Raw genomic sequence first — 17398 nt, forward strand, 5'->3', positions numbered from 1 at the left:
GGGCCCTTTGTCCTAGGCCCTCTCCTTAGGGCCGGCCGCGGGGCTCCCGGTGTGCAACCCCTGCTCCCAAAACACCCAGCCCTCGTGGCTGTGTGCCAGACCTTGCCATGTGCCGGCCGGTCACAGGCCGTCCCGCTGCTGCCAGTGGGGACAAGGCCTCGCCAACATCCCCCAGACCCCGGCAGGGCCCTCAGCCTTCAAGGTCCTGCCACCAAAACCGAGCTCACCTCGTGTCTGTCCTCTCCCGCAGGCTCCGAAGTTGGCTGAGACCTACTGCGTGTGCCACCTGGCAACCGGGGACATGCTGCGGGCCATGGTGGCCTCAGGATCCGAGCTTGGCAAGCGGCTCAAAGAGACGATGGACGCGGGGAAGCTGGTGGGTAGCGGGGAGATGGTCTGACAGCACCTGGAACGAGAGCAAAGTCCACCTCGTAATTAGAAGCCTTAGTGACAAAACCTAATTAGTGAAAGAAGGCAGATTATAGGGTGACGGCAGGGGTGTGGGTTGTCATTATCCTGCAGGAGAAACACCGTATAAAAACATTGTTGCTTTTCAAAATTGCTACTTGCTTACCCGCAGCCTCTCTGGCCCTGAGCTGGATCTTTCCACCGTGGTGCTTTTATGTTCATGGGGTGCAGCCTGGGTTGTGGCTCCTGAGCGCTGTTTGAGGTGGAGGTTTATCCTTGGAGCTGCAGGATGTTACAGCCACGCATTGCGACTCCTGTGCCTCTTTACCACGCGGTGCCTGGGTCCCTGTGGGGTGGAAGAGTTTGTTCAGAGGTTTCATCTGCATCCCGGCTCTTGCATAAAAAGCCATTTGCTTGTAACTGTAAGGTGAAAATAGACTCGGGGCTGTTGCTGTGGTAGTACAGTGGGTGCTGCCTAATGCTGCGTAAAAGGGACACTTTGGAGCCCCAAGAGACAAGAGTTGGGAGCTCTGACACGTTCATTTTCTGAAGATCTAATTATCTTGCCAAAATGACTAAAATACCTCGAGGAAATTTGAAGGACACCAAACTGCAGTGACTCGCCCCAAAGCTAAGCAGTGTGGAACAGATCTTGGGTGCTGCTGCTGGCTGTCACGGGCTTGTAACACCCCACAGAGAATCTGCAGGCCCCGGGTGGGAAGAACAACGTGGCTTATCTCCAGCTTTTGCTCAAAGCTTGCATTGCAACACCGAGCCTGCACTATCCCAGCTGGTTATGAAAGATAGGGACCTTATCGGGCCGGGCTGGTGGTATCTGCCCCGTGTGTGCGGCAGCCGGCACCGGGCAGCTCTGCAGGTGTGTTCCTGCAGAGTCCTCTGGCTCTGCGATAACTCAGCTGGGAGCACTGCAGAGTTTGGAGCCTGGGATGGGTTTTTATGCTCGATTACGAAGCAGGACACCTTTCTCTGAAAGAGGTAATCAGGAAAGCACAGAACTTCACCCAAAATGCCCCTCCTCGACCCATACACTTACCCTGTCCAGGGCTCTTGTTTACATCCCCAATCCTGCTGCGTCCCGGCTGCGTGTGCTGGAGAAAACAGCGCTGCTGAGGAGAGCTGCCCTCGAATAAACAGCGATTGCTGGGGCTGCAGCGTAGAAAAGGCACCAATGCCAGCGGTACACTGGTATTATGGCATGAGAAAAAACTCTCCTGCAAGGGCAGAGCTTGTCAGCAACCGTGGGGTATTTACCTTCATGTGAGGTTTGCGAGAGTCAATGAGGAACTCGCTTGCTCTGCCCTTCCCATGTGTGGGTGAAGGTACAAAGTAGCAGGAAATACGGGTTATGTCGATATTTTGTATTGTTAATTGGTTTTTAAATACATCTAGGGAGTTTGTCTTCAGGCTGACCCTTTCCCCTTGAAATACAGCAACTTTTGTAACTGAAGTTACAGCGCTGGTACAAGTCCCTGCACAGGCTGGGGTGTCCTTGGGGGCAAATGCCTCATGAGCCACGGTCTGAGGGTTGACACCCTTGGCAGGTCTGAACACGCCACTTTTGCCCTGTCACAGCAGTGCCCTGCGCCGTGGCTGCTGCCTCCAGGACCAGGAGCGGCTGTGGAGGCTCTGATGGAGGCTGGGTGCAGTGGTCATGTGTAAAATTGGGGTGTTTCCTGACCACATACCCGTCTCTCTTTGCAGGTGAGCGATGAGATGGTGGTGGAGCTGATTGAGAACAACCTCGACTCCCCGCCCTGCAAGAACGGCTTCCTCCTGGATGGCTTCCCGCGCACGGTGAAGCAGGCCGAAATGGTACGTGAGCTTTTTGGGGACTGCTCTGGCATCTCCTCCCTCCTCGGAGGCAGTGGTCCCTTGGCTGTGTCTCTGCCCCTCTGAGCTGGGGTTTCCTGTTGCAGCTGGATGAGCTCCTGGAGAAGAGGAGAGAGAAGCTGGACTCTGTCATCGAGTTCAGCATCCCCGACTCCTTGCTCATCCGGAGAATCACTGGACGGTAATTCTCCTCTCCCAAATGCTCGGTGCATGGGGTGGGGTTTTCTAGTTTAGGGGACAGCATCCCAATTTTGGATCCTCATGTTATTCTCACAGTATTTAGGGCTAACTGCAGTGCTGGTCTGTGTTAGATTTCTGCTCTGTTTGAGCCTTCCTGCCCTGATCCCTTGCCTGCTCTTGAACACAGCCCCGTTGCTGCCCTATCAATAGAGGTTGCTGATATGAATCAAAGTCCTTGGTGACCCAGCTCAGCCTTTAAGCCGGTGTCTGACAGCTCACATCTTCATGCTCTTGCTCCTCTGGAGCAGTAAAAGCCCCTTTACACAGGACACTACACACGTATTTGGGTACTGCTGGGCATCCTGTCCAGAGTCAGCTGTGGCCGTGCAGGCACAGACGTCTCTCGCTGTCTGCTGTGGCACTGTCACCCTCACACCTACAGGAGCCAGCCTCCTTCCCCGTAAAGCATCAAATAAAATCCCTTCTCCATTTCCTAGCACAGCTGCTTTTTTTCAAGTGCTTGAAGAGGCCCTTGGTACAGAAATAGCTAGAAGAGATTTTTTTCTTAATAGAGGCTAATTGGGTTGCTACTGCAGATGTTTCTGCACGGGTGAGTGGCAGGTTCAGGAGACGTCGTCCTGGCACTGGGCTGCTTTGCTGACATTTGCTTTTTGTCTTAGGCTGATTCACCCAGCGAGCGGCCGCTCTTACCACGAGGAGTTCAGACCCCCGAAAGAGCACATGAAGGACGATGTATGTGAGCTCCCGAGGCCGAAGCTTGTGTTGCTTTGGGTTTAGCTGATGCTTTGCAGCATCCCTGGAAAAACTCACTTTTTTTTTTTCCTTCTCTTGTACCTTCTGTCCTGGCTTTCTGGGGAGCGTGGGGAACTGCCTGGGCAGCCTGAGCCAGCGGCACCGTAGGGAGCAAGGCCTGGAGGGCTGAGTGAAGGGCATGGCCGTTCTGCAGAGCTGGCCTGGGGCTCCTTGGGCTCCTTTTAGGAAGCGGAGCAGTGCGTGTGGGAAAGACCACGATGCTGAATCCTTCTCTCTTCAGTGACTGCTGTGGGACTTGGTTTGGCTGCCCTGGGTTTGCTTTGCTCTGCTCTCCCGTGCAGACCTGGGGATCCTCTGCAGCTCCGCATTGTAGCCTGTCTTGGAGGAGGGGAGCAGGGGTTGTCATAGCTGCGGAGAGAAGGGGGGAGCGTGCCAGGCTGCAGCAAGCTGGAGACTGTCCCTTGCTTCTCCCAGGTCACTGGAGAGCCCCTGATCCGCCGCTCGGACGATAACGAAACAGCCTTGAAAACCCGCCTGAAGGCCTATCACACGCAGACCGCTCCCTTGGTCTCCTACTACAGCAAGCGAGGGATCCATACGGCAGTGGATGCCTCCCAGTCTCCCGACGTGGTGTTTGCCAGCATCCTGGCAGCCTTCTCGAGAGCAACATGTAAAGACCTGGTTATGTTCATTTAGGGCTCTGTCCCAGGATGGAGCTCTCCCTTCTTTCTCTCTCTCTGTCTCTCCGTTTCTGTCTCTTTGGGGCCAGGGAGGGTGCAGAACCAAGCAGAGTAGACAAGGAGGGGTGAAGACGACGCAGCCCAAGGCAGGGCTGTGCTGATTCTCTATTAAACACGCTGTTAACGGTCTCTATCTCAGTATATGTGAACGTCGATGCTGGAGATTTGGCCCCTAGAGGTCGCAGCGAGCCCAAGCACCAGCTGCCACAAATGGGGTTGCAGCCTTTTGGGTCTAAAGGCTTTTGTTTCGTTGCAGAGATGTAGCTCCCTGGAAGGAGCTGTGCTCTCTGCTTCTCCTGGCTGCTCCAGAGGGGGTTAGAGAAGGTTGGAGATCAGGAGGACCTTCACAGGGTGCTGGATAGGTGATGCTTTGTGGCTGCAGGAAATGAAACACGGGGTTGCTCGTGGGGAGCACGTGAAGGGCTGTGCGTGTCGGCCGTGGGAGGGAAGGCTTGGCTGTGCGTGTGGGTGCAGCCTGCTGCTGCTCGGGGCTGGGTGAGAACTTGTCCTCGTTGTGTGTGCTTGATTCTCCGTAGAACAGCAGGTTACCTCAGAGCACAGCCCGTCTTCCTCCTGTTGTGATGGTGCTTGTGGGGTGGGTGAGAGCTGGGGTCCTCATTTGTGGACCCCAATATAGCAACAATTTATCAGATGCTCTTTTTGTTTACTTTTTTCAACAACATGAAGTCTCTGGTCAGTCTGGCAGTCACTGTGTGTGGCAAGTTGGGCTCTCCTGAGGACAAGAAAACGACTTGGGTTTTATCTCTTCACTCTTGTCTTGGCTTTGGCCATGGAGGTGAAGATGTGTTGAGCTTCTCTTGATCCCAAAGTCTAAATAAACCCTTATTGTAAAACAAATTTATTTTTCAAGGTCTGAGAGACAGAGCTATTAACCACTGGCTTCATGTGCCCTTGAGCCAACGACCTTGGTTATGAGATCATGGAAATGTACTTGTTTCTCTGTCAGGCTCTCCATCTGAGGACACCGTGTGCGGGGTGGTTGGTGCCCCAGCTTCTCAGGGCCGTTACGCTGCTGTGTGGTGACCCTGCAAGGCTGGTGATGGCCTTTGCCCACGCAGGGCTCCAGCCCTTCCTACAGGACCCTGCTGTAAACACAGATTGGCCCAGGGGAAACTTTGTCCTTTGGCCTTCCATGTCTGTTTACTGATGTAGTGTTACTGAGTACCCTATGCACTGAGCTGCTGAGGGTTGTGTGTCCAGAGCTGATCTCTAATCCTCAGGAATCCCTTCATTTTCCTCTTGAAAACTTAGATTCTGTCTGAAAACCGCTCCCTGTCCTTGTACCTCCTTTCCAAGGAAACAACCTCTTCCCTTCCAGCAAACTGGAAATAACACCAGGAACTGAAAGCAGGTGACTTGTTGCTCTTGAAAGCACGTGATGGCGGGGAGAGAGGTTTGAAAGTAAACGCTGCTGGTTTTGTCAGCAGCCTCTGCAGTCCCCTGAGATTTCCCAGATGGCCGCTGCCTTCTTGATCGTCTCCGGTTTTCCTGTGCAAGAGCAGCCCTGGCGCGTGGCAGCGTGCTGGGAGGTCGGGATAGGATTTAGCATAGGAAGGCTGTGCTGCAGGGTGGTGGAGAGGGACGTGTGTTAGAGCTGTCCCGGCATCTCGGTGACTGTAAAGAAATTCTGAGTGGAAGCAGCTTTTATCTTGGCACCGAGAGTCAAAGAGGAGAGCTGCAGCCCCGTGTGCTGCTGTAATGGCAGAAGGGGTTCCTGGCCAGTTGGTGTCTCTGGATTTGCTCACCGTTTTCTTCCACAGCAAGAACAGTGTGTTCTCCACTCTCCGTTCCTTTTCCTCTTTGTGCTCACTTTGCATCCAGCTCGCCAGCCTTTTTCTGCCATAAACCATGATTAATTCTGGTTTTTTTTTTTTCCTAAATCTTTTTTTTTTTCTTTGTTCCCATTTATTCCAGCTGAGTGACTCCGTGAACCGGATGAGACACCACCAAACGCTGCACACTCTGCTACATCACCCATTGCATCCCTCCCCTGGGGGCAGGGGAGGCAGGGGGGGCAGCTGGGAGGGGGTTACGACTGATGGGAGGGGAATGAGGCGGTGGTAGACAAGGGGCTCAGGGGCTGATTGGGTTGGGTTTTGTTTGGATTTCTTAGCAGAATCATTGTGAAGAGGAGATGGTCTCCTTAGAAACTGCAGTTTGGGGAGGTAAAACAATTGTACAGAGCAAAGCATCTCTACCAGTGATCAGATGCAGGTCCTTGACCTGGTGGGAGGGTAGGGCCAGGGGCCGTTTTGGGCTCCTCCAGGACTTTCAGGGTTTATCTCTTGGGTTCTTGGTGCTCCGAGGCCACTGCAAGGTTTGCTGTGATTTTTCTAAAGTCGAGGACCAAAATGAACAAATGACTCATCACTTCTGAAATGGAAAGGAGGAAAAAAAAACAAGATGCCATTGTCTTTTCCTGGAAGTTTTTGTCTTTCTTGTTCTGCTGCATTCCTAAACCCACGGAGACTTCTCAGGGTTTCTCTGCTGCTGACCAGAGGGGCTGCGGCTCGACTCCAAGCCTGCCTTACCTGGCAATAGGGTGGCTTTGCTGTGATCTTGACCAAGCTGGAACTCACACAATGACGAAGAAATGCAAAAGAGACTTTTCTTAATTGACTGCAAAAAAAAAAAATAACACTTAATTGGGTTGGTTTTTTTGCATTTCTTTTTAGATCAAATGGTGCCTTGTCTAACCTCTGAATCAATAATAAAATAACCCCTTTTACATTTTGTATCTGTGGCTGTGTCCTCTTTGACCTGCAGACAGCGTGGAAGAGGAGAGGAGGCAGATGACAGCACAGCCAACGAACAACTGCGCTGGGTGGATCCTTGGGCCTGATCCTATCTCAAGGAGGTTGTTCTGTGCAGTTGGAAACGTGGCTTGTAATTCCTTTAATCTCTGTTCCTTGCTGAGTGTGTTCCAGTGCTTTACATCGCCATAGCAATGGTGTCTTGCTGCTTTTCTCTCATTTCTTCATGTGTGATGGTAAAAGCACTGACCCCCTGCGTATCCTGACCCTTCCTGGTCAGAGCTCTTTTCAGGTATTTTTAACTGATGTAATTCCTACCCTTTTCCCTCTCCTTTTGCATCGCTAGCATGTGGAGGAGCTGATGTTATTTCTTTCTCTCCTGCAGTAACTGTAAGCCACATACTGTGTCTTCTGTTTCTGCTCATTTGCTTTCTGCCTTTCATACCTTGTTGCATCCCTCCCTTGCCCTCCATGGCTGCTCCTCTCTAGGCAGGGCAAAACCTCTCCTGCAAGAAACAAGAGCATTTTCTGGCCTCCCATTATCCCACCTCCTTGAGGACCCTGACCCTGGCTCTCTGAGGTATCAGAGGCTGTTCTTATTGTGCTGATGGAGGGTTGCTGCTTTTCTGCGATGCCCTTGGTACCCACCTTGCAGCCCTGCTCGTGTTCAGGGCTTTGGCTCAGGCACCAGAAAGGGTCAGGCTGCTATGCCCATTTCCTCCAGAAATTGCTGGTTTCTTTGACATTAATTTGGCTTTCTCCCTCCTCCGCCATTCAGTCTCTCTGTGCTCTGGTGTTTTTATTACCTCTGTACCTCTGATTAACATCATCTCTCTTCTGAAGGCGAGCTTGTGCCTCTCTGGCATTTGTGGTGCTCTTCCCTTGTTTCTTTTGATGATGGATGTTAAACTATGCTCTTCCTCGTGGTTTGGGATTGTGTCCTGCTGCTGTTTTAAAAACCTGTTCTGCCTGCCTCTCCTGGCTTTCCAGTACGTGGGATGGAGAAGTCTTGGCTCCTCTGAGCTGAGCTTCGTCTGTTTGATCCTTACCCCAGTGTGGAGCGTGAAATGAGTTGTTGGGGTGCAGTGGGAACAGCTGCTGTGGGGAGGCTGTTTTGCTCAAGCCTGCATCCTCTGTAGCTGGATCTGTTCTGTGACCTGTCTCTGTCATGCTGACCTTGAATGTTTTCCACCGCACGTGATGCTCTGCAGGTGCTGTAAATTCCTTCTCTTCAACGATTTCACTCCAGCAAGCTGCTTATCAGGCGCTCTTTTGAAAACTGTGTTCGTATTTCATACACACAATTATCCAGCAACTATAAAAGGGGAAAATTCCTATTTATAGCACAAGGACCAGCATCAAATAGGACACTGAATTCTCGCTGATAGAGGAAATGACCTGTTCTCTAATGCAGCAATCTTTCTGCTGAAAAGAAACAGCATCTTGGATGGGAAGGGGGAGGGATGAAAAGCCCTGGGCCATCTCTTTCCATTAAAAATGTGCTGCAGTCCTAAAAATACAATATCTGCCCTTCTCCCTTCCCGATGAAACCATCTGCGAGAGAGAGAGATTGCAGCAAAACCTTTCACTGTGGATTTGTGGTTAGTAATGAGACCACTGACTCCTGCTGGTCTGGTTTGGAGCTTCTCTTTAAGTTTCTGATCGATCCCTGATCTCTGACCTTGCCCTGGGAGTGAGGAGAAGCCACTGCAGAGCGCCTGCAGCGGGCAAATGGCACAAACCCCTCCTCTGCATGGAGTTTGTACAATCACAGCACACATGTGCACGGCTCTGACACAGAAAGAGCACGTGGGGCTGGGGAACAAAGAACTGGCTGAGAGCAGGGAATGGAGGAGGTGGGAAGAGCACTGGGGACACGGGTGGGAGCTGCTGCAGAGAAGGTGAGTGTTTTGTCTGAGCCTGCACCCAGGTATGTTGAGCCACAGCTTCCCCCATAGCCATACTGGTGTCACTGGCCTTTGCTGCTGTTCCCAGTTGTCACCCTGTCCTTCCCCTGGTCTCTTTAGCAAGAGCTGCAGTGGGTGATACCAAGGCCCTGGGCGGTGGAGGACCAGAGGATGGGATTCCCCCTCTGCTGTCGCTGTGGCAACGGTTGGGAAGAGAAGGGAAGCAGCAGTGGGGCGCTGGGCTGGGCGGCGTGGAGGGGTGTGGAGGCTGCGGAGGCAGGGCTGCGCTGACATCACGCCGGGGAGGTGGCGCAGAGGGGAAGGGGATCGGAAAGGGAGAGCCAGGGAGACTGCGGAGGGAAGGGAGCTGCATCGGGAGTGGGCTCCAGGGTGAGGTAAGAGGCGCTCCCGGGGGCACTGGGTCAGGGTGGGCTCCATGAGTCCTCGGCGTTTTTCTGGCTATCGTGGAGGTGTGGGATGGTTCTTGGGCAGCAGCAATATTACACAATGCCCTAACAGCCTGGCACAGCAGGGCTTGGTTCTTGGGCAGCGAGACCGGGTCAGAGCCTGGCTGGTGCAGAGGCTGCAAATGTCCCCCCTCAGGACACCAGTGTGTGTCACCAGTACTGTGCTGGGAAGAGCCAGGAGCACCCAAAATTCCAGGATGGGCTCCAGGAACTGGGAAGCAGCCCTGGTGCCTCTCTGGAGAAGGGGACCAGAGTTCCCTCCTGGGATTAGAGCATGAATCATTGATGAAATGAATCAGAAGTTTGGAGACCTGGTCCCCCTGTGCTGCATGTAGCTAATAGGAGGCTATAAGCAGGGCTGGTGCACTGGGACCGAGCCCAGCAGCATGCATTTGGGGTGGGAATCCTAAACTACACATCTCCAGCAGCCTCAGCACTTACCCTGCCCGTGCAGGAAGCGACGGTTCTGGGGAAGGCAGCCAGGTGCACAGTTACTGCTGGGAGCTCTCTGGCTGTGGATCCTGGGGATCTGCAGACCTGGAAGGCAAAATAACCAAGTCCTTGGAAGCGCTCTGGATGTCGTATTGCCTTTTAGCGTAACGGTTGCATAACGGGATCCCATCTGCCAGGGGAGAGAACAAGGGGTGACGGTCACCTCGGTGCCCTACAGCATCCTGGCAGTACCTATGTGCTCTGCTGGCCCACTGAATTTATCTCTTCCTAATCCAGAAGCTGGGGGTTTACAGCTCTGGTTCCCCAGCAGTGGGGTGTATGGGCTCTACACCTACACACAGGCTGAACAGCAGTGCCCTGCAGTACGCCAGCAAATTAGAAAGCGAGTTCGTTAGCACTCACTCAATCTGCGCTAACCTGGCTTTGGCCCGTGAGGATCCTCAGTGTACCTGAGAAAAGTACATCAGAAACTGGGACTGCTGGGAGCAGAAACTCGGTAGGGCTGAGGAAACCTCGTTTGAAATCCAAGAGAGATTGGGGAGAGGCCAATGTTCCCATCACAACCATTTTGTTGAAATAACATTTCCCGTGTTTCAGATGTCATTTAAAGGGCTGGAGGCAGCAGTGGGGCCATGAAGAAATGCAGCCAGGGATGCTTGAGAGTATATCAGCAGAATTACAGTAAGAAGCATAAATACACTTTAATTGGGAAGGCTCTTGGTACGAGATGCAGGGTCCTCTCCCACAAAGGCAGAGATGCTGGGTTTGTAGGGAGCATTTGGGAGTGGCCCAGGGTGGCCGTAATGCTGCTCAGTTGATGGTAACTCTGCAACCAGCAACAGCTTGTGCTGCTGGGTGGGAACTCAGTGAGAGCAACGGGTTGGAGACCCCACGCTTGGAGGCTTTTGGGAGGAGGCTGCGCCGTTGTCACCCAGTGGCTGTGTGGCCAGCGGCGTTTCGTGCCTGTGACGTGGGCAGGCAGGGGAGGAGAGGAGAGGACAGGACCTGCTTGCAGCTCTGTGCCAGTGCTGTGCAGGGAAGCTGTGGTGGGATGGAGTCAGCTCTGAGTGCACCCAGGTGTTCCCAAGTGAGACCTTGCTGGGCACAGCCTGAACCAGCCTCCCAAGGGCAGTTTGGGAAGGGTGCAGGGAGTTACTGCTGCTTTTCTGCAGCTTCAGTCCCTGAGGTTCTGCATGGCCAGCAGCTAACGCAGCTAGGACTGCTTCTAAGTCAGGTTTTGACTTGATTTTTTCAAGGTTATTCAAAATTTAGTGGGGGAATGGCAGCAGGACCTCTTACAAGCAGAAAAGCCAAGTCAACCGTCCCAGTCCTTGACCTCCATTGCTCAGCTGGCTCTCCTTGCTGTTCCCCTACAATTTGCCTACATTGCAAAAGGGATGATCATGTGGATATTACAGAGCCTGGCAGCTGCACATCAGCTGAAGAAGCTGAGTCTCTGACGTGCTCCCAGTGAAGGCATTGGGAGCAATCCTGCTCCACAGCCGTGCTGTATTACCTGTGTGTTTGGTCCCTACCACAGGCTATCACTGCTAGGTATAAAATAATACAGAAATACAATAGTATAGATATACAATAATAGAGAAATACAATAAGTGGGACCCCGTGCTCTGCTGGGTGCTGGCACCCAGCCTGCAGCACAAGCCCTCCTGGGAAAAGAGGGCTGTGGACCTGGGAGCCCCTGCAGAGGCCTGGGGCACCAGGAGGAGCTGCCCTTGTGCCAGTGTCCGGAGAGGGCCCCGGGAGCCGAGCCAGGTCTTGTGAGACGTTTTAATCCCTCCTATTCCACAGTGTTGGCCGTGACTCCACTGCAGTGAATGTTTTTCAGTTCCTTTGGTGCACACAGGCACTGACAGGCGCCTGCCTTGCGTTTGTTTTCGTTCCTTATCTGGTGCCACTGGGAGAAGGCAGCGCAGCACCTGAGTCAAGGAGAGCAGGTTGGTGTGTTCCCACCCCTGCCTGGGCACCTCTCCCTAAACCCAGGTCGAAATCTCCTTCTGCTGAGGTAGCTGCTTGTTTAATCACTGAGGTTACTTGAGCAATCAATAGTTCCATGGTTTCCAATGGCAATATTCACCCTTCAGCCAAATCAGCATTTCTATCTTTGTTACAAACCTGGCCTTAACTCTCAGCTCAGGGGGGATCGAGGTGTATTCCCAACCTACCTGCGCAGAGCCCTGCTCCTTTTCTTTCCTCCTGCCAGCACCGCTTTTTCTCTGTGAGCTTAAGCAAGAAGGGCTGTGTCGTGGTTTAGGGCTGGGCCGGCCACTAAATCCTGGACAGACGCTCTCTGTTAACCCCTCTCCCCTCCCCAGAAGGGAAGAGAAAAGAGAATAAGGGAGAGAGGCTGGAAGCGCATGGAGAAATTGTTGGAGCTGTTTGACTCCCTTTAGTCTCAGCCCTTTTCCTGGCTCTGCCCCAGCAGCTCATTCTCTGTGCTTGCTTCTCCAAGGAGGGTGGTGAGGACGGAGTCAGTGGGATCCTCATGGCCAAGGGCATTGCTGATATAAATCCCAGTCCATGGGTGCCAGGAGAACTTGGCTCAGCCATTGCTTGTAGAAGAAAAGCTGTTCCCATCACCCAGCAGGACCTGTATCCCAGAGACCAGGGCAGGAAGAGAAGGTGCCCACAGTAAGGCTCCGTGGCTGCAAATAAATCTTCCTTGCAAACAGGCGAAGGCACCGACTCCCTGGAGCTGGATTTCCACTGGTTCCATCCAGCAGCCAAAGGCTGGGCTGTGGCTCTGGGCTCCAGTTTCCTCTGAGTGAAGGAGGCCACAGGGTTTGTTCTGCTGCTGGGGCAGCTGAAACAGCCCCGTTGTGGATCGTTAGCATCTCTGCACATCTCTGTTATTTCCAAACCAGAAAAGGTCACAGAGACCCAAGAGAAACCCACTTCCCTCCTTCACTGGAACTCCTCTTTCTGCCTCACACATGCTTTTGTTGCCATCTCTCCCTTGCCAAATGCAGGAACAAACACTGGGGTTTGGCAGGGCTCAAAGCCTTGGCTTGTCGGCTGGGAAAGAGCCATTCTTGGTCCTCAGCCCTGGGACAGGGCTCTGCTCCATGTCCACTGCCAGGTTCTCCACCTGCAATTTTCGTGCTCATCCCATGCCGAGAGCACTGTTCTGATGTGTCTGGGGATGGGCAGCACCCCTGGGTGCTGGGAAACCTGCAGGAGATCCATGGAAAGTGGGCAGGAAGAGCTGGAGCAGGACCTAGAGCTACACAAACCCCAGCATGAGTGACACTAGAGTCAGCACTGTCTTCAGAGGCTTTTCCCCAAATACACATGATGGCAGGGGGGTAGAGAAAGGCAGAGGGAGGCCGTGTCAAGTCAGGCTGTCTCTGTTTTGTTTCAATAGGGCTGCTATTGCCAACAGTTGTCCCCAAGAGACTGCAGGGCTGATGCTGGGGAGGGATCCTGTAACTCGGAGACAGCTGGGAGGCACTTGGCAGCTTCTGCTGCTTCAGTGGCAGGCGCTGAACTTCTCCTGGTGCTCAGGGGATCTGGGATGGCAGCCAGGATCAGAGAGGGCAGGGCTGGACAGATGAGGGACGGTCATAACTGCTGCCTCCCTGTTAGAACGATGCTGTGGAGGAAGAGCAGGGCCTGGTTGCAGAGAAGCATTTGAGGTCTCAGAGTTCACTGATCACCCCAGAAACCTCCCACTCAATTTTCTGCTGTGCATGGTCCAGCCTCCTCAGACAGCACTGGGGCTCGTTTGCTTAAACACTGGCTAAGGCAACCCACAGATGAGATCAGCCCCAGAGAGGGAAGAGGGCTTCTCATGGTGGTGGAGGGATGAGGGAGAAGAGGAATTTCCTGGCTGTGGTAAAGGTGGACTCTGCTCGAAGAGAAGTTAGAGAGAACGGGCTTGTGGTCATGGCATCAGGCTGGGGGAAGGAAGGGGTGGGTCAGTGGCAAACCCTGGCAGAACAAAGCCCATTTACCTTCCCAGGAATGAAGGACGCACCAACCTACAGCTTCCCTCTCCCACTGCCCACCTTGTTCTGTTGCAGAGAGAATGGAGCACTGGGGGAGCAGCCCTGGACTGAACCAGGCTGAGGGCAGGGGCTTGGCAACCAAGGGCAGAGCTGGGGAAAGATCCCATCTGAGACAAGGGAGCCCTGATCACGCTGAGTTTCAAAGCGAGACGCTCATACGTTTCCCACCTGGATAGTGCTGGCTCAGCCCTCTGGAAAATGACACCAGTTTTCCTTGCTGCGGGGCCAGAGGGCTGTGCTGGGAGCACGGTGCTGCAGATGGGAGGTGCTGCTGGCAGAGTCCAGCATCCCTCTTCTTTCCCCTTTTCACAGCTGTTGCTGGTTATGGAAATGGGAATGTTCCCCAGCCGGTTCCCAGCAGGAACTGCCCTTTCCAGGGCTGACCACATGGGCTGTTTCCTCCTTTTCCCAGCCCCTGATGGCAGTCACAGATCTGGGTTTGTTCTTGTCTTGGCGCCGCGCTGCCCTTCCCTACTCCTCTTCCTCACATGGTACAAGAGAGGTCTGTGCCTCTGGCCTGAGAGAAGCAGGGGGATGTTTGCTTCTTGGCCTCACATCAATAAAATAATTGAGTCAATTCCCTTCCCAAAGGGCACAGAAAGAAATAAGAAACACTGGGACCAGTCCTGCCTTGGGGATTTATACCCTGAGCTGTCAGTCTGCAAGTAAACCTTGCTCCTAGCACAGCAATCCTGACACCAGCTACTGTTCCCTCTCCCCACCTTGCAGGAGAGCAGCAGGGACATCACAGCGTCTTGCAGGAAAGGCCTTATTTCTTGTCATGTCTGATGCAGAGCCCAAGTGAGCATCCACAGCGTGGACAAGGGAACATTGAGCAAAGCTTAGTGAAGACAGGAAAGAGACAGCAGGGCTTATGGCTACTGGAAGCTGTGGGTATCCAAAGCTTAGTGAGATTTGTTGGGGGGGTCAAGCATCTCTGAAGGCAGCGAGACTGCAGAAGTTACCACCAATTACAGTTGCAGCAGAGTAGGAAACCTCAGGGTTCAGAGCTTAAGCCAGTTTCTAAGAGAAAAGAGCAGAACTAGCAGGAAAAGGAAATTACTCCATCTCAGCTTGTCCTTGCAGCAGCCAGCGTTGGCTACTCAGAGGACAGCGGTGGCGCAGGAGTGAGTGGGTTCAGGCCACATGCCGCCCAGCAGCATCGAGTTCCTTGGAAAGACCAAATGGTGCAACTGAGCTAATTCAGAAAGAAGTTTTCTGGCTAATGCCAAGGTCAGTCTGAATAACTCCTTCCACTCTCTCTTCCACTTTTGCTGTGCAGTGAGGCGGGAAGCTGAAAACTCCCCGGCTGATTTTGGGACCCCAGGCAGAGGTCAGCGACTGCCCTGGTTCTGAGGAACAGATGAGTGTGTTAGCACCAACCCCCTGCACTCACTTCCCCCCCGACTCCTAACAGCACACAATGACAAAATTTGCTTGCTTTTTATTTCAGAGCTCAGGGAAAATTTCTGTCACCAAATAAAAAGTCGGTAAATTCAGGAGGAAATGCGGCTTCATGCAGCAAGGAGCTCACCTTTGGAATTGCTCTGAGATTTGGTTAAGTCAAATATGATAACTGGCTTGGAAATATTCTGATAGTTTTATGACCTTTACATGTCTGTACCTCTGTACCCAGACAAGGGTCACCAGACTCCAAGACATGGCCAGATTCCCTCAGAGAGATAAGGAAAGAATTCTCTTCCTGTCTTTCCCTGTCCTGTTGTGAGTGCCCTTGCCCAGTTTCTGTAAAGCACTGGAATTACCCCAGGCCAGAGCAGCCAAGAACCACACTTTGGTATGAGAATGATCTTTGTGTTACAGCACTTCTGGGGGTGCTATGGTGGTGTTTTGGAGACTGCCTCTGTGACAGAGCATTGCTCAGGGGAAAGAGCGAGCAGATGCAGGGTTTAAGTCTCATGCCAATGTTGTCCCAGATGGTCCTGAAGAGACCTGAGAGGTTCAAGTCTCTCTCCACGATGGCAGTGGCCTCCTGGCAAGTGAGGGAGCGTGGATGTTTCTCTTCCCCTGCCAAGATGAAAACAGTCCCATTCATTTTTCTTATTTCTCTTTCACCAGTGCAGGGCTGTGAAGGTTGGGTGGTGGCTCTGAGGGTGTTATTTCACAGTGACCTTCCCTTGGCCATTGCTGAAGGGGCTCCAGATAAGAAGAGGCCCTGCTAAGAGCCACTGTGCTCTTGTCCTTGGAAGTTCCTCTGAGATCTTTCTTTTCCCAGGTGTTAACTGGTGCTTTGTGGGACCAAGGCTCAAACCTCTCTTGAAGCCAAGCAGCCGTGGGGACAGGCTGCAGCCACCACCTGCCCATGACAGCAGGTCCCCCTGGTTCACTGTAGCCTTCTCCCATTAGCAGGTCACCATGAGCAGCGGATTATACCCTGGCAACAGGGACACAGCAACATGCAAGCCCCAAAACTGCAGCGCCTGCTCCACTACACAGCAAAATAGGTCGTGCATCAGCAAATGAAAAAGGACAGATGGTGTCTGCTAATACAGCTTAGTTTATGGCCTGCAGGATTAACTCACTAGTTGTCATGTCTGCAGAAAATAGGAAATGGGTGGGTCGGTGGAGGAAACGTGTGGTGTGCCCAGCCCTACCTGTGTCTGTGGGATGCACCGGCTGGAAAGGATGTCAGAGATGCTGAGAGGTTTCGAGATGCTGCTGAAGAGCTGCCAGGGCCTCTCTGGGGATCTGGGCATTGCAAAGGTCAGCACAGTGGGGAGAAAGATGCTGAGCCGTGCAGGGTTCTCCAGCAGAGACAGGGACGCTGTTTGTGGTCTGTGCACCAGTGACAGCTCTGCAGGAGAAGCTCACAGCTTCCTGCCCTGTGCCAGCTGCAGGACAGGCTCCAGCTCAGCCTCCTGAACTCCCAAGCACCCACGTGTCTGTGGGAGTGAGACAGAAAGCTGAGGCAGAAGCCTCAGGTCTTTTCAATGCCTTCTCTGTGACACACTGTTCTCCTTTCCTGGAAATCAGGCCAGTGCCTCACTCTGTTCTCCTCCCAGCAATCAAGCCCCGTGCCAGTGCTCTGGCTTCTCTGCATCTGCTCTGGGAAGGCAGAACAAACCCTTCCTCAGTCCCCTTCAAATGAGCCTGAAGATTTCACCTTGATCCTTGCCGCCTCTGCTGCGGCCAGGTTTGCTCACGTCCTGCAAGATGCTGAGCACCCCAAAAAAACAGCTGTGATCAGGGAGCAGGGAGAGAGGAGAGCCTCCAGAGCCAGTGCTAGGCTCCTGCCCTGTCACGCCACCTCCGTGCCTCTTGCTGGTGGCACCTGGCTCTTCCCACTGAGTGTCTGGTCACTGCCACCCCAGCACAGTGTGCCCTGGACAGGCAGCTGCCTGCTGCTGTCAGAGGTTTTTGTCACCCCCACCTTCTTCTAGCCACAAGCAGCTGTCCCAGGCAGTGGGGTTTTCTCCAGTGATTAATTTGCCTGCGTTTATGCCAACACCAAACACATAATTGTCTGTTTAACAACTTGGGTGAGAAGGGAGCCTGGCTGCTTCCTTGTACTGGAAGGATCAGAGCAGCACTTTCCTGATGGCAGCACCCTACTGAGCTAAACCTTCTTAGCTACAAATCCCCTATCATTAAGGATAGCAGGTCACCAGTAAGAGTGACTCGAGAGCAGGGATCATTGTTACCTCTGTCCCCAGCGCTGTACAGTGAGAGTGCAGGGCAGCAGGTGTATAAAGACATTGGAACAGCCCGTGCTTTCAGTACAAAAGGAAATGCTGCTTTTATAGAGGGGGAAAGCACGCCAGATTACTATTCTAAGTAATTGCTTCACGCTCCCTACCTTTA

The 17398-nt window shown here is 53.1% G+C and overlaps 1 protein-coding gene across 2 annotated transcripts; it reads left to right on the plus strand.

Moving 5' to 3' along the window:
* The first annotated feature begins 253 nt into the window (after window positions 1-253).
* AK2 (adenylate kinase 2) lies at window positions 254-6250 on the plus strand. 2 transcript variants are annotated; one of them, XM_010181565.1, is made up of 6 exons: window positions 254-376; window positions 2131-2241; window positions 2346-2440; window positions 3120-3192; window positions 3688-3883; window positions 5889-6250. In XM_010181565.1, exons 1-6 carry the CDS (start codon window positions 302-304, stop codon window positions 5894-5896), a joined length of 558 nt encoding a protein of 185 aa, XP_010179867.1. In that variant the 5' UTR covers window positions 254-301; the 3' UTR covers window positions 5897-6250. The 2 variants fall into 2 exon arrangements, with proteins under 2 accessions (XP_010179867.1, XP_010179866.1); XM_010181564.1 differs by lacking the exon at window positions 5889-6250 and having other exon boundaries at window positions 3688-4084.
* The last annotated feature ends 11148 nt before the right edge of the window (window positions 6251-17398 follow it).

The sequence above is a fragment of the Mesitornis unicolor genome, unplaced genomic scaffold (assembly GCF_000695765.1).
Source record: "Mesitornis unicolor isolate BGI_N332 unplaced genomic scaffold, ASM69576v1 scaffold32283, whole genome shotgun sequence".
Classification (NCBI taxonomy): Eukaryota; Metazoa; Chordata; class Aves; order Mesitornithiformes; family Mesitornithidae; genus Mesitornis; species Mesitornis unicolor.

Excerpts from the sequence above, each read along its gene's own strand:
- AK2 (XM_010181564.1), top strand. The coding sequence starts at position 302 with ATGCTGCGGGCCATGGTGGCCTCAGGATCCGAGCTTGGCAAGCGGCTC. Across the intron at positions 377-2,130 it reads CGATGGACGCGGGGAAGCTG|GTGAGCGATGAGATGGTGGT; the intron begins GTGGGTAGCGGG and ends CTCTCTTTGCAG. Across the intron at positions 2,441-3,119 it reads ATCCGGAGAATCACTGGACG|GCTGATTCACCCAGCGAGCG; the intron begins GTAATTCTCCTC and ends TTTTTGTCTTAG.